Source organism: Chenopodium album, chromosome 6 (assembly GCF_948465745.1).
Source record: "Chenopodium album chromosome 6, dcCheAlbu1.1, whole genome shotgun sequence".
Lineage (NCBI taxonomy): Eukaryota > Viridiplantae > Streptophyta > Magnoliopsida > Caryophyllales > Amaranthaceae > Chenopodium > Chenopodium album.
This window is the reverse complement of record NC_137839.1, coordinates 14,998,313-15,010,858: the sequence shown is the minus strand read 5'-3', so window position 1 is coordinate 15,010,858 and position 12,546 is coordinate 14,998,313. Positions and strand designations below refer to the sequence as shown.

The 12,546-nt window shown below is 30.3% G+C and overlaps 1 protein-coding gene across 1 annotated transcript; it reads left to right on the top strand.

The window, feature by feature from the left end:
• The first annotated feature begins 4,685 nt into the window (after positions 1-4,685).
• On the top strand, positions 4,686-11,913 carry LOC145635899 (fatty acid hydroperoxide lyase, chloroplastic-like). The gene is made up of 2 exons (XM_081687272.1): positions 4,686-5,242; positions 10,479-11,913. Exons 1-2 carry the CDS (start codon positions 4,811-4,813, stop codon positions 11,517-11,519), a joined length of 1,473 nt encoding a protein of 490 aa, XP_081543398.1. The 5' UTR covers positions 4,686-4,810; the 3' UTR covers positions 11,520-11,913.
• Positions 11,914-12,546: the final 633 nt, after the last annotated feature.

Below are 12,546 nucleotides of genomic sequence, written 5' to 3'. Positions count from 1 at the left end.
CCTAATTTGCGAAAACCCCTTATTTTAGAAATTGAATCATAAAATAAATCATAGCAATTATTTGCAACAATTATGCCGTAATTGAATTTTAATAAAGAAATTACCACATTTTATAATGGTTTTTGGGCTTTCAGGGAAGAACAATGAAGGCTCTCTGTAACGTAATTGTAGAACAGAGAAGTGAGATGAGAGAGGAAAAAAATTAAAGGGAAAATAGCGAAAATAAAATAAAAGGGTAATTAAATAGGTCACGTGAGATAGTCAATGTCGGAAAAATCGAGTCAACGGCCAAATTCCACCTACAGGTTTTAACTTAATAAAAAGTAATTATGTTCGGGTTTCATTTTGCAAAAAAAATTAAAATTAAAAGGTTGTTTTTCATAAAAAAAAAAAAAATACATTTAGGTTTTACTACTCTCTCCGTTTTATAATAATAGTCGTGTATGGAATCAATCACACAAAATAAGAAAAGAAATATATTTAAAATCTAACATTAAAGTACAACATAATTCATAATTAGTTTATCTTATTTAAATTTTTAAATTTTTTTATTAGGAAAGCACAAGTCATAATTGCATAATGTAAGGTAAAGATTTCCTTACTTAAAGTCATGTCATCAATCCACAACTTATTAATTCCAAAAAAATTCAAGTTATAAATTAAATATATTCAATATGGGTATATCTTCTTAAAACGCTCAAAATAGTATACGGGACTAAGATAATGGAACGAAGGGAGTTGTAGTTAACAAATTTTCCTAATCTATTAACTATTATTAAAGCAGAAAATGTTGACGTCACCACTGTCCATGTGTCGCTCTCTAAATATAAAATTTCCCGCCTAAATGCAATGATGATATCATTTTGCATTTTTTTTTTGTTTTGTAGAGCTATCCTACTTAACAGTTTTGAAATTTAAATATTAAAAGTTCTACCTTACAACTAAAACTTATCAATTTATCGTAGGAAATTGAAACAATTTTAAATAGCACGCTAATAAATGACCTCCTACATCAATCAATCAATCAATCAATATTATATACTAAAGCAGTCACCAAAAAATCCCATAAGTATAGGTGTCGCGTCCACATTAAAAAATTTCCCGCCAAAAACCTTTTTTTTATTTTATTTTTTTTCCTTAAAAAATAATAAGAGATTATACAACATACAATAACATAGTAAGGGACTGTTAATACATTACTTCCTCTGTGTTGGACGAAAATGATATATTGGACGATCAATGAAATAAGCAGGATTGGCCATAACTTGGAGTGGGGTAGAATTCGTAAAGAACAAAGATCAAAGGTTGAAGAGGCTCATCAAATGGCAAAGATGGCTGCTACAAATGCTATAAACTCGAGACCTGATTCTGCTATGCTTTTTAATTACCTAGCTTTAGTTTAGTTTCTTGTTTTCTGCTTTAGTCTGTGTCAAAAAAATAGGGAAATTCTCTTTGGTGAACTCCAACTTTTTAGTTTTCTAAGTGGTAAACATTCTTAAATTTTATTATCAATGGTAAACCTAAATTATTGTTTACCATTGATAAGTCTTATTTCCTTAACTATATTTAGTTTTTTTTTTATTTTTTTATTATATTAAAATTAAAAAAAATAACCCAACCCCTCCCCAAACCCACTGCCAGCCCCCTCCCCCAACCAAGCCCTTTCTCGGCAGCCGAAAACCGGCGACCCTCCTGCGCTAACGATTCTCCCCCTAGCGCCGGCGACCTATACCGCCTCCCTCTCCTCCACCTCGACACCGGCCTCCACTCTCTCCTAAAACCCAAACCCGTTTCCCCGTCACCATCCTCTCCTTTTCGCACCCCCAACGCCCACCGTCGTTCGCTAACCACCTGGAAAATCACCCCCCTTCCCCGACGACTCCTTTCCCCTTTTCACGTGCCCCAGAAACCTTAAACGGCACCCAAAACCAGATGAAAACTCAAACCCGTTTTCTGGGTTTAGTTTTAAAACCCTAAACGGGTTAGGGTATTTTTGGTGTTTCAATTTACAAGAGGTTCGGCAGGGGTGGGGGCATCGTCGCTTGTGGTGGGGAACTGGACATCGGCCGACCTAGGGGAGGGGGTAAGGTGGCTGGCTAGGTGGGTGGGGAAAAGGGGTTGGTTTTTTTCTTAAAAAAAAAAGAATTAATTCCGGCGAGGTTGAGGGTTGGACGCCAACGGTGGGTCAGGTGGCTAGATGGTGGCTCAGGTAGCTAAGTGGGCGGGTCAAGTGGCTAAGTGGGTAGGTCAGGTGGCTACTGGCTAGGCGAGTGGGTGAGGTGGCTAGGCGGTTGGGTTAGGTGGGTAGGTCAAGTGGCTAGGTTGGTGGGTCAGGTGGCTAGGGCTTAGGTCAAGGGGTTAGGTGGGTGGGTCAGGTGGTTAGGTTGATGGGTCATGTGGCTAGGGCTTAGGTCAAGTGGCTAGGTGGTTACTATTAATATTAAAAAAAAAAAAACCTGACTATGATTAAATATTTTCCTAACTATGGTTAAATATTTAGTTCAAATTTGTCATTAATGTTATAGTTAGTTTAATATAAAAAATTCAGGTTTACCATTGATAATAAAATTTAAGAACGTTTACCACTTAGAAAATTAAAAAGTTGGAGTTCACCAAAGAGAATTTCCCAAAAAAATATATATATTATGCACTCATAAACATAGTAAGGGACTGTTAATACATTACTTCCTTTGTGTTTTTAGATGCATGCATGCATCACTTTCTATAAATGAAAGTTTTAATTAAGATGTATCACTTTCCTTTTACCTAGTTAATTCTCACCTACCTCACTTAACATTAAAGATCCATTAAGACATTGTTTGGTTCAACTTATTTACTTATTTCAGAAGAAATAAGTTCGGATCAGATCATCGTTTTTATTCGGTATTTTTTATCGCTATAGACAAAATTATGAAAATTACATATTAATACATTACACATTATTACAAATCTAACAAGACCCCTCTTGATATATACTGTAATTATATATGTAGTTACACATATAAGTTCAAAGCTTGGTCAAATTAGATAATTAAACCAGATCAAATCAAATCAAATCATCATATAAGTAAAATAAGTTGAACTAAACAAGCCCTTAGTTTGATGAAAAGCATTTCAATGAAATATATATGAATTTATGTGGAAAACATATTTTCAAGAAAAATTACAATTTCAACTTAGTTCTTTTTCTTACTAAAAAAATTCAAAGAGAGATTGAATAGGAGAGATTAAAAGGTCAAAATGAATAAAAGGAAAGAAAAAAGAGATAAGGAGAGGGTAGCAAAATGTACTATGTCTTCCCTTATTTTGTAAATGAAAATGTTTTAGTGTCAAGAGTGAAATTTTCACCATTGAGAAAATTAGTTTCCACTCCTTCACAAACCAAATGTCATTTTCATCAACAGTAACAATATGACCAGCTATCTTAGGGGTTATTACTTTGTTAGTGTTACAAGGGTTAGTTCCCGTGCCATACACGATAATATTAATATCCATTATTAAAGTATTATTATATATAATTTGTTTATTATAAACAAAAAAATATCTAAAAACATTGCTGACAAAATTTGATCAAAAGAAAAGATTCTAAAAGATTTGTTAGATATAAAATGGTGTATATAATGATCCATGTGTTAAAAAAAACAAAATTTGTGAAATAATATTTAAATATTGAAATGTATGAAAAGAAAATTTATTGGTTTGTGTAGGACAAATTTGTAGTATTAGTCAATAGGAAGATTTGTAATATAAATTATTTTGGAGAATTTTTATTTTCTATAAGAAGCCTTGGAAGAAAGAAAAAGATTGAGAATGAGGATGAAAATATTAATAATAACAATTTACTATAGTTAAATTTTACAAAATATTGTTTTGTTACTTAAATAGTTTTACATATGTTTAATTTGGAGCTATTTTCATATTAACATATTAATATTTTAGTATTTTAATGATTTGAATATAAAAATTTAAATGTAGTAGAATCATAAAAAAATTATGGTGTCTAATCATTGACTATATAGACAAATATTTTTAGGTAAAAAATATGAATATTTTTTATAAGAATGTATTGCAAATTATGTTATGAATATTTTTTTATAGCTATAATTATTTGTCCTAAAGATATGTCAATTTTTTTTTAAGTAACTATATTGTATAAGATAAGAGAAATATTTTTGTATAAGATTTTGTTTTTTTAATAGAATTTTATTAAGAAAAAAAAAACCCCACTAAGGACATACCAGGATCGGAGATGACATATGTCATTGCCGGTGTATCTTTTAGTATATATTTATTAATATTGATAGGGGTTACTTCGTCAATGTTATAAGGAATACCTTGTTATTTTATAGACGATTTGACTAGTTGCACTCAAACACGTACGTTTACATCAAACCATACACGCCTTTTATAATTTAGTACTTCGTAATTGATTAACTCATTCAATTTTTTTTAAACTTGTGTTTAATATATTGTGTGAATTATTGCGGAATGGAATGAATAATACAGAGTAATGAATAAATGCAGAGTACAACTCGTGGAAGTACAACTCGCTAGAAAACTTGTAGCTTCCCACGTTCTTGTCCAATCAAATCTTTCCATGCCTTATCACTTAAGATCTCATTAACTTAATTCGGACACCTACACATAACATTATTATAAACTATCCCATGCTATGCATTTATTCGTGTTACACCAAAATACAGATACAAAAAAATAGCCAAAACCCAAAAAACAACAAACTCCACTACTCCTTCACAATAACAAACGACACAACAAGCTAAGCTAAGGCAAACCACCTTAAGGGTCCAAAATGCTGACCATATCAACCATGTCAGCCCCAAACCCAATCCCCACCACCATAACACCAACACCTCCACCGAGTGGCGGCAACCTCCCGCTCCGGTCCATCCCCGGAAGCTACGGGTTGCCGCTACTCGGGCCGATTGGTGATAGGCTAAACTACTTTTGGTTCCAAGGGCAAGACACTTTCTTTAAGAAGAAAAGGGAGAAACATAATAGTAGTGTGTTTAGGACAAATATCCCTCCTTGCTTCCCTTTCTTTGTTGATGTTAATCCAAAAGTAATTGCTGTCTTAGATGTTCCATCTTTCTCTCATCTATTTGATATGAACATTATTGAAAAGAAGGACATTCTTGTTGGAGATTATATGCCTAGTACAAAGTTTACGGGAGATATGAGGGTTGGTGTTTATCTTGATACAGCTGAGGAAAAACATGCTAAGGTATGGAATTAGACTATATTATATAATGATTTACATTTTGATTCATACTTTATTTTTAATTGTATCATATTATCATCTACTTGATTTACATATTAATTAACTATGCTAGATGAATTGAATTGTGTTTGAACATATTCTTTCAAAAATTTAGCTTTGTTGAAACGGCTAGTTTAAGAGCTAATAAATAATCAAAACTTGAGATCAAATTTCGTCTACATACATTTCTCATTGATCTTTATAAACCAAAGACTATGATGGTCTCATGGTCTTAAGATTGCCAAAGTAACTCTTTCATAGTTCTTATTTAAAAGTTATGGTCGTGTATGTTGACATGTTGTGAACTTGTAATAGAAAGGTTCTAAATTAAAACTATTGTAAGAACATTTTTTGTTGGTATTGTTATATTGCAAATTTACAATGGTAATTGATTTCATAATGTCACCATTATGCAACCGAAAATAAATAGAGTTCTTGGTTTGCTCCATACCTTTGAATAGTTTGAGCTCAAAGACTCAATTTCAAATCTTTTATTACTCTTATGGATTTAAGTTCTTTCCTCCATTCTTTCTAATTAAGATAAAGTACGGCTACATATAATTATATTCACAATAAATTACATGTAAAAAATCTCCCTTTTCAAATAAAATGCAATTTCTCCTTCAAATAAGAAAATATCAAATAATTACCTCAAAAAAAAAAAAAAAAAAAAATCAAATAAGAATTTGTCTTGTATGAAATTTTGTCATTTATAGTTCTTCCGTTTTTCAATAATTGCATTATTTGAAAACGACTCAAAATTTTAAATAGTAGTAAATAAAAATAAAAGGGGGAATAGGAATTTTTTTTTTTTTCAATATAAACATTTATTTTGAAAAAAGTAGGAGAAAGAAATAAAACAGTGGTTTAACATTATATTTTAATTTTTTCACAAAAAAAAAAAAAAAAAAAAAAAAAAAAAAAAAAACATTATATTTTAATTTTTGATGCGGATAATATTTCCCTAAAATGAAATTGACCCTATTATTGCAAGGTATGTATCCGAATAGAATCCTTATTAGAGCAATTGATACAGAGTTCTCTGTAACTAAAAAACAAAAGTTTTATTTTATTCTACCCAAATAATACGGAGTAATAATACTGTAATAGGTTTATAAAATATCTGTGGATCACCCCTGGCCACATGCACACACCAACCCATATAATACCTTCATTAAATATCTTGAAATGATTTGTGGAATCCATATTATCTTCATTAAATAATATGTGGAATTCATATTATCTTCATATTCTTCATTAAATAATTTGCGGTATTCAAAATAGATATTGAATCATTAAATATCTCAATAATATACATATAGTAGTAGCAAAATTGTGCAAGAAAATATTGTTACATTTTTTGTGCAAGAAAATATTGTCACATTTAAAGCTGGAAAAGCACGTTCTTTTCTTTTAACAAGCTAGCTGTCTTAATTGTCTATATTTGAAAAATAATAGAACTGAGATAAATTAGATTTAGAGTTTATTGATAAATTTGATAGCCACTCTACTGTGCAATAAAACACGAAACACGTTTATGGTCCTCCACTTTCAAGTTTCAACTATCTTTAAAAAAAAATGTACTCATTCAGTTTTTTTTTGCTTTTGGAATGTTGCATAAAATTGTTTTATATGATTAGGTTCCAAATATTTGGTCCCACAAATCTACACACTCCGTTTGCTCTGCCTTATCAAAACTTAGAAGTATTAAACCTCTGCCCAAAATTAAAAATACTATTTTCGTAAGAGTAAAAAATAACTCAAGTGGTTATGGTTCATCTTCAGATTTCAAGAAATCTGGATCGATTCTCATCATCTGTCTTGATGCCTCTCTAAAAAAATCCATTTTAATCAATTAAAATAAAGGGGTATTATTATTTTTATTTATTTATTTTTTTTTTTTTTGTGTGGTGGTTAATAAGAAATGAAGGTAGTTATAAAGATAACGAAAGCAATATGATTTTTTGTACTTATAAAGTGTAATAGCTAGTTTCCTGTAGAGTACAGAATAGATCACAATTTTTTGGCACTTGACCTTAATACTTTGTGTGTGATTGAAATCTGTGAATTGAAAATATAGGCACAAGTAAACAACACATGCACCTATAACTACTCTTTTCATTTATATTAATCGCAACACTTTTTATTTATGTCCATTACATATTACGGAGTAAATGAATATTTTCTTATTTGGTGATGACCCATTATTATTTTATGAAATATTATTTCTCTCTTCCTCTACTACACAAATATTATTTATGGAATCTCTCTCCTACTAGTACTAACCTTACTATCCTCCTTTTTTTTTTAAACTTCGTTCGCTCGCTCTTTTCTAAAAATTAAATATATTCTCACCAACTACACATCATATTATAAAAATTTTCATCTGGAATATATTCCTAAAAGATTGGGCAATGCCTAGTGTTTTAAATACTGTAATATACTTTTAAAATAGTTTTGATATAAAATTTGAGAAAATTGTGTTACGTACTCGGTGCTCCATAATAATCTTGTTTTGAGAAAAATATATTGTGTACTCCCTCTATTCAGAGGTGCTCTTTTCCCTTTACAAAGAAAAGGACATTTAATAGCCCAAAAAATTAACACAAAAGGTAAGTGGTGATACTAATCAAGTAAATAAAGTATACAATCATTACAAAAAAATGCAAATATGCCCAAATTGCTAAAAGATTAAAAGGAAATACATTAATTGAAAAATCGTGACTGGTGACTTGATAGATGATGTGTGTTTGATTGTTTATTTAAATTATTTATGATTAGGGCTTTTTTTCTACTCAAACAAGTTAAGAAACTCAATCACATATAGAAAAAACTAATTTTAGTTTAATATAAATTTCAAAATAAATAATTTTTAATAATCAATAAAATTCAGTAACTTTAGAAAATAAATATCAATGAGAAAATTAAGAATAATTTAAATCTAGTATAAATATTGTAATTTAATAAAAAATTAATTTCAGTTTAGTATAAATTTTTCATTTAACAAAAGAAAAAATTCAATGCAACAAAAATAACTTAAATTAAAATAAAAATAAGGTGAATACATAGTCTAATAATTCAACCTCAAATATACTACAGAATCTATAATTTTCTTTAAAAACTAAATAACTTCAATATAAACTCAATTTAATACTTATCAACTCTTAATAGGTAGGCCCACTTCACTAATCTTTGTATGGAATATAAGGCCCCGTTCACTTCAACTTATTTTTTCTTAATTGAAATTATGTTTATTGAACTGAAATTATATTTATTGAACTTACATTATTTTTATTAAACTTAAATTAATTTTACTGAATTGAAATTATTTTTGTTGAACTGAAATTATTATTTTTTAGAATTTCTATTATATTTCTTTTTTAAAGTTACTGATTTTTATTTTACTAAAATTAATTTTACCGAACTGAAATTAATTTTACTGAACTGAAATTATTTTTACTGAACTAAACTTATTTTTACTAAACTGAAACTATTTTTATTGAATATTATTTTTTTAAGGTAAAGTAAGAAAAACTATTTATATTTAATTAAATTTACTTTTGCAATTCTTTGTTAACAAAAATGAAGAAAATTCTCTCTTTACATTAATTAAATAAATAAGTGGAGCATATGATATGGCCATACATAAGAGAATGATAAGAAGGATAGTTAGAACATAAATGCTTAGAGAACTTTGTCACATAATAGCGAAGTAAAAGTAAAAGTAGAGAAGATGGATAAATTATACTTCGTATTTTCGTACATCAAAAGAGAGAAATAATTAAATTTATAGGTATATTATTAAAAGTTCATGAGATAATTACTAATTTGTAAAGAAAAAGGTTGATAAATGAAGATATTTAGATATGAGCTTGCCCTTTTTATTCAAAATTACAGTATTTGTATAAGCTTAGAAGGATATCAAGATTTTTTTTTTTTTAATGCACACTACAAGCTTATATAATTATAGAGATAAAATGTGCGACAAACCCAAAACTACAAACGTTTCAATTGAAAATTAACGTTGTATACTTGTATTGTGGTAAGTATTTCGCAGTATACATCGTGTGCATGTTACGTTTTTTTCATGCGGTACAAATTGTTTTGGTATGGCACTATGGCCTATTGTTGCCTTGTTGGGGTGAATGTTGCTCCAAAAAAATGGGCTGACTTTTCACATGGATGTGGCCCTTGTGTTTTGTTACCATCTTGCTTTAGTGAAAAGCTATAAAAGTACAGTAGCCTCTTCGATTCTTCGTCGCATAGCATTTGCATGTTTTTCCGAATATAATATTCATGTATGTAATTTTTACTTATTTGAACATATCTTATTCTATGTTAATGTATTTGAACTTATGGAGTATATGAATTCATCTAAACTTATCTAAATCTATTAAACCTTATTTTAGTTGTAATTTATATTTTAAATAAACAAAACAATATCTTAACTATGCTAAACATTTTTATAAATTTTTTAATATACTTTTATTTATGGAAAATTATAAACATTACCCTAAGTGCTATGTTAAAAAAACTAAAAAGGAAATATTTAGGATAAATTAACATTAATTACACCGATTTGTGCGTGATTTTGTCATAATTTCCAACTTAATTCCGTTTTAATATGTATATTTAATGTTTATATATAGTTCTAATAGCTACACATATCATTAACCTTTATTTATTATTATCCACTCCACATTTTTAATTTCAGTTTCAATATAAGTATTACTCTTATAAGAGAAATATTTAAATACATTTAAATAAAAAACTTTTTAAAATAATTTACTACACTCCTTTATATTTGTTTCATGACACTTTTTATTTATTTATTCAACTCGTGATACAACGTATTAAAGATGTCATCGTTTAAACCGAAAACTATTAATGAGATGATTGTATCCTTAAGTAGTAAAGTATCGTACTTTGTATTAGTTTAAGTCATTAAAGTCTAATTAGTAGGGCTTGTTCTGATTTACTAAATTGAGTTGAATTGTATTATTTATGACAGAAGGAAATTAAGAACTATAGTGAACTAATAAGAACTGAAATGAACTGAAATTAAGCGAACAAGCCCTTGGTACCCTTTTATTAACACCCTGGCCCACTTTATGGATAGCTTTTTGGGTCACATGGTGCAAACATTAAGAGACATAGGATTTACTTACAAGTTGCTGATATATTTTGTTGATGTGAACAGATTAAGAACTTTACAACAGACATTCTAAGGAAAAGCTCAGGAGTATGGGTGTCTTCACTCATATCAAATTTAGAGATCATGTGGAACACGGTCGAACAATCGATCTCCAAAGATGGCAATGCCAACGTGTTAAACCCATTACAGAAATGCCTATTCAACTTCCTTGCACAAGGAATGCTTAGAGCCGACCCTGCAAACTACTCACCAGAACTCGCCGAAACAGGCCATGTTATGATCGATAAATGGCTTGCTATACAACTCCTTCCGATAGTCAACATAAACTTATTCCAACCTCTTGAAGAAATCTTCTTACATTCATGGACATACCCTTTTTTCTTGGTTAAAGGGGACTATAACAAGCTCGTAAGCTTCGTGTCTAAGGAAGCACAAGAAGTCATTCAACGAGGCAAAACAGAGTTTGGGTTGACTGAACAAGAAGCAATACATAACTTGTTATTCATCATAGGGTTTAATGCATTTGGTGGATTTTCGCGGTTTTTACCTGCCTTGGTTAACAATCTAGGGTTAAACAACGGCAAAATTCAAAATACCCTAAGGAAGGAAGTAAGGGAAAAATGTACCTCACCTTCATTGTTGAGCTTTGGTGCAGTCCAAGACATGCCTAACGTGGCATCATTCGTGTACGAAACACTACGATTTCAACCACCCGTACCTCTACAATTTGGACGTGCTAGGAAGGATTTTGAGTTACAAACACACGATACAAGGTTCGCGGTTAAGAAGGGTGAGTTACTTTGTGGGTATCAAACAATTGTAATGAGGGATCCAAAGATCTTCGATGACCCAGAAACATTCGTACCGGATCGATTTACGGGTGACAAAGGTGCTGAATTGTTGAACTACTTGTTTTGGTCAAATGGACCACAAACAGGGAAATCTGATGCAAGTAATAAGCAATGTGCTGCTAGAGATTATGTTCCTCTAACAGCATGCCTGTTTTTGGCACACTTATTCTTACGATACGATTCGATATCGATCGATTCATCGGGCTCCATTACTGGGGTAGAGAAAGCTAAGTGAAATTATACAAGAACAAGGTATTACATGTGAATTTGGTGTTGGAATCACCAGTATAAATAAGAGCTTCAAAAGTTCAAGACATGCATAGACAAGTTATTTTTATTATTGATTTGTAACTTGTAGCACTTCATTTGATGTGATTGTGTGAAAAAGTGTATTTAGTTATTTACCTAGTTGTGTGAATAAGGGGTGATAATAACTAGTACCCGGTCAAATATCTAGGAAAGGGAACTAGAACTTGAATCGGTCAAATTGGTCGTTCCTAAACTCTAGAATTGAAATGGGTTCAGTATCATATGTATCTGATTATATATTTAATTTGTTCAAAACACATCATTGTATATATTTTAGGCATTTTCATATTGGGACATTTAATAAACGTTTAATTAGGTCATTTTACTTGTTATTTTGGATTTTTGGTCATAATTATGACATCTTAATAAACAATACTCCGTAGTATTTTTTTTTATTTACCTACCATATTTATTTATTTTTTATTTTACCTGCTTTAGTTTTTAATTTTTTTTACCACTATTACATAGATAGTTTCAGTTAGGAAAACCGTTATTAGGGCCCACTCATTACTTCTTTTTGTTTTAATCTTTCTTGATTTATACGTTAAGAACGTTGCTTGGCTAAAGATTTAGGGAGTCTTTTGTATACTTGGCAATCGGGTCATTTTGGGTCAAATGTTAATTGGGTTAGTTTGGGTCAATATATGATCATGTCGAGGTCAAGTTTGGGTATTGTTGGATCAATTTGGGTCGTGTTAGTTTAAGTCGGGTGAATTTTTGGGTTCATATACCGGGTCATGTTTGGGTCTGGTCAAGATCAGATTGGGTACAGTTGAGCCAACTTCGGGTAATTATCTATCCCTACACCCTAAGGCAGGGATCTCTACCTACACTCCCATCAAAATGCTACATTTTACCCAATTACCTTCATATTGTACAAAACCTCTATTTGCATTTTCTCTCTCCTCACTCATTTCTCAGCCATTTTCTCTCTCCTCACCCATTTCTCAACC

Excerpts from the sequence above, each read along its gene's own strand:
- LOC145635899 (XM_081687272.1), top strand. The coding sequence starts at position 4,811 with ATGCTGACCATATCAACCATGTCAGCCCCAAACCCAATCCCCACCACC. Across the intron at positions 5,243-10,478 it reads CTGAGGAAAAACATGCTAAG|ATTAAGAACTTTACAACAGA; the intron begins GTATGGAATTAG and ends TGATGTGAACAG.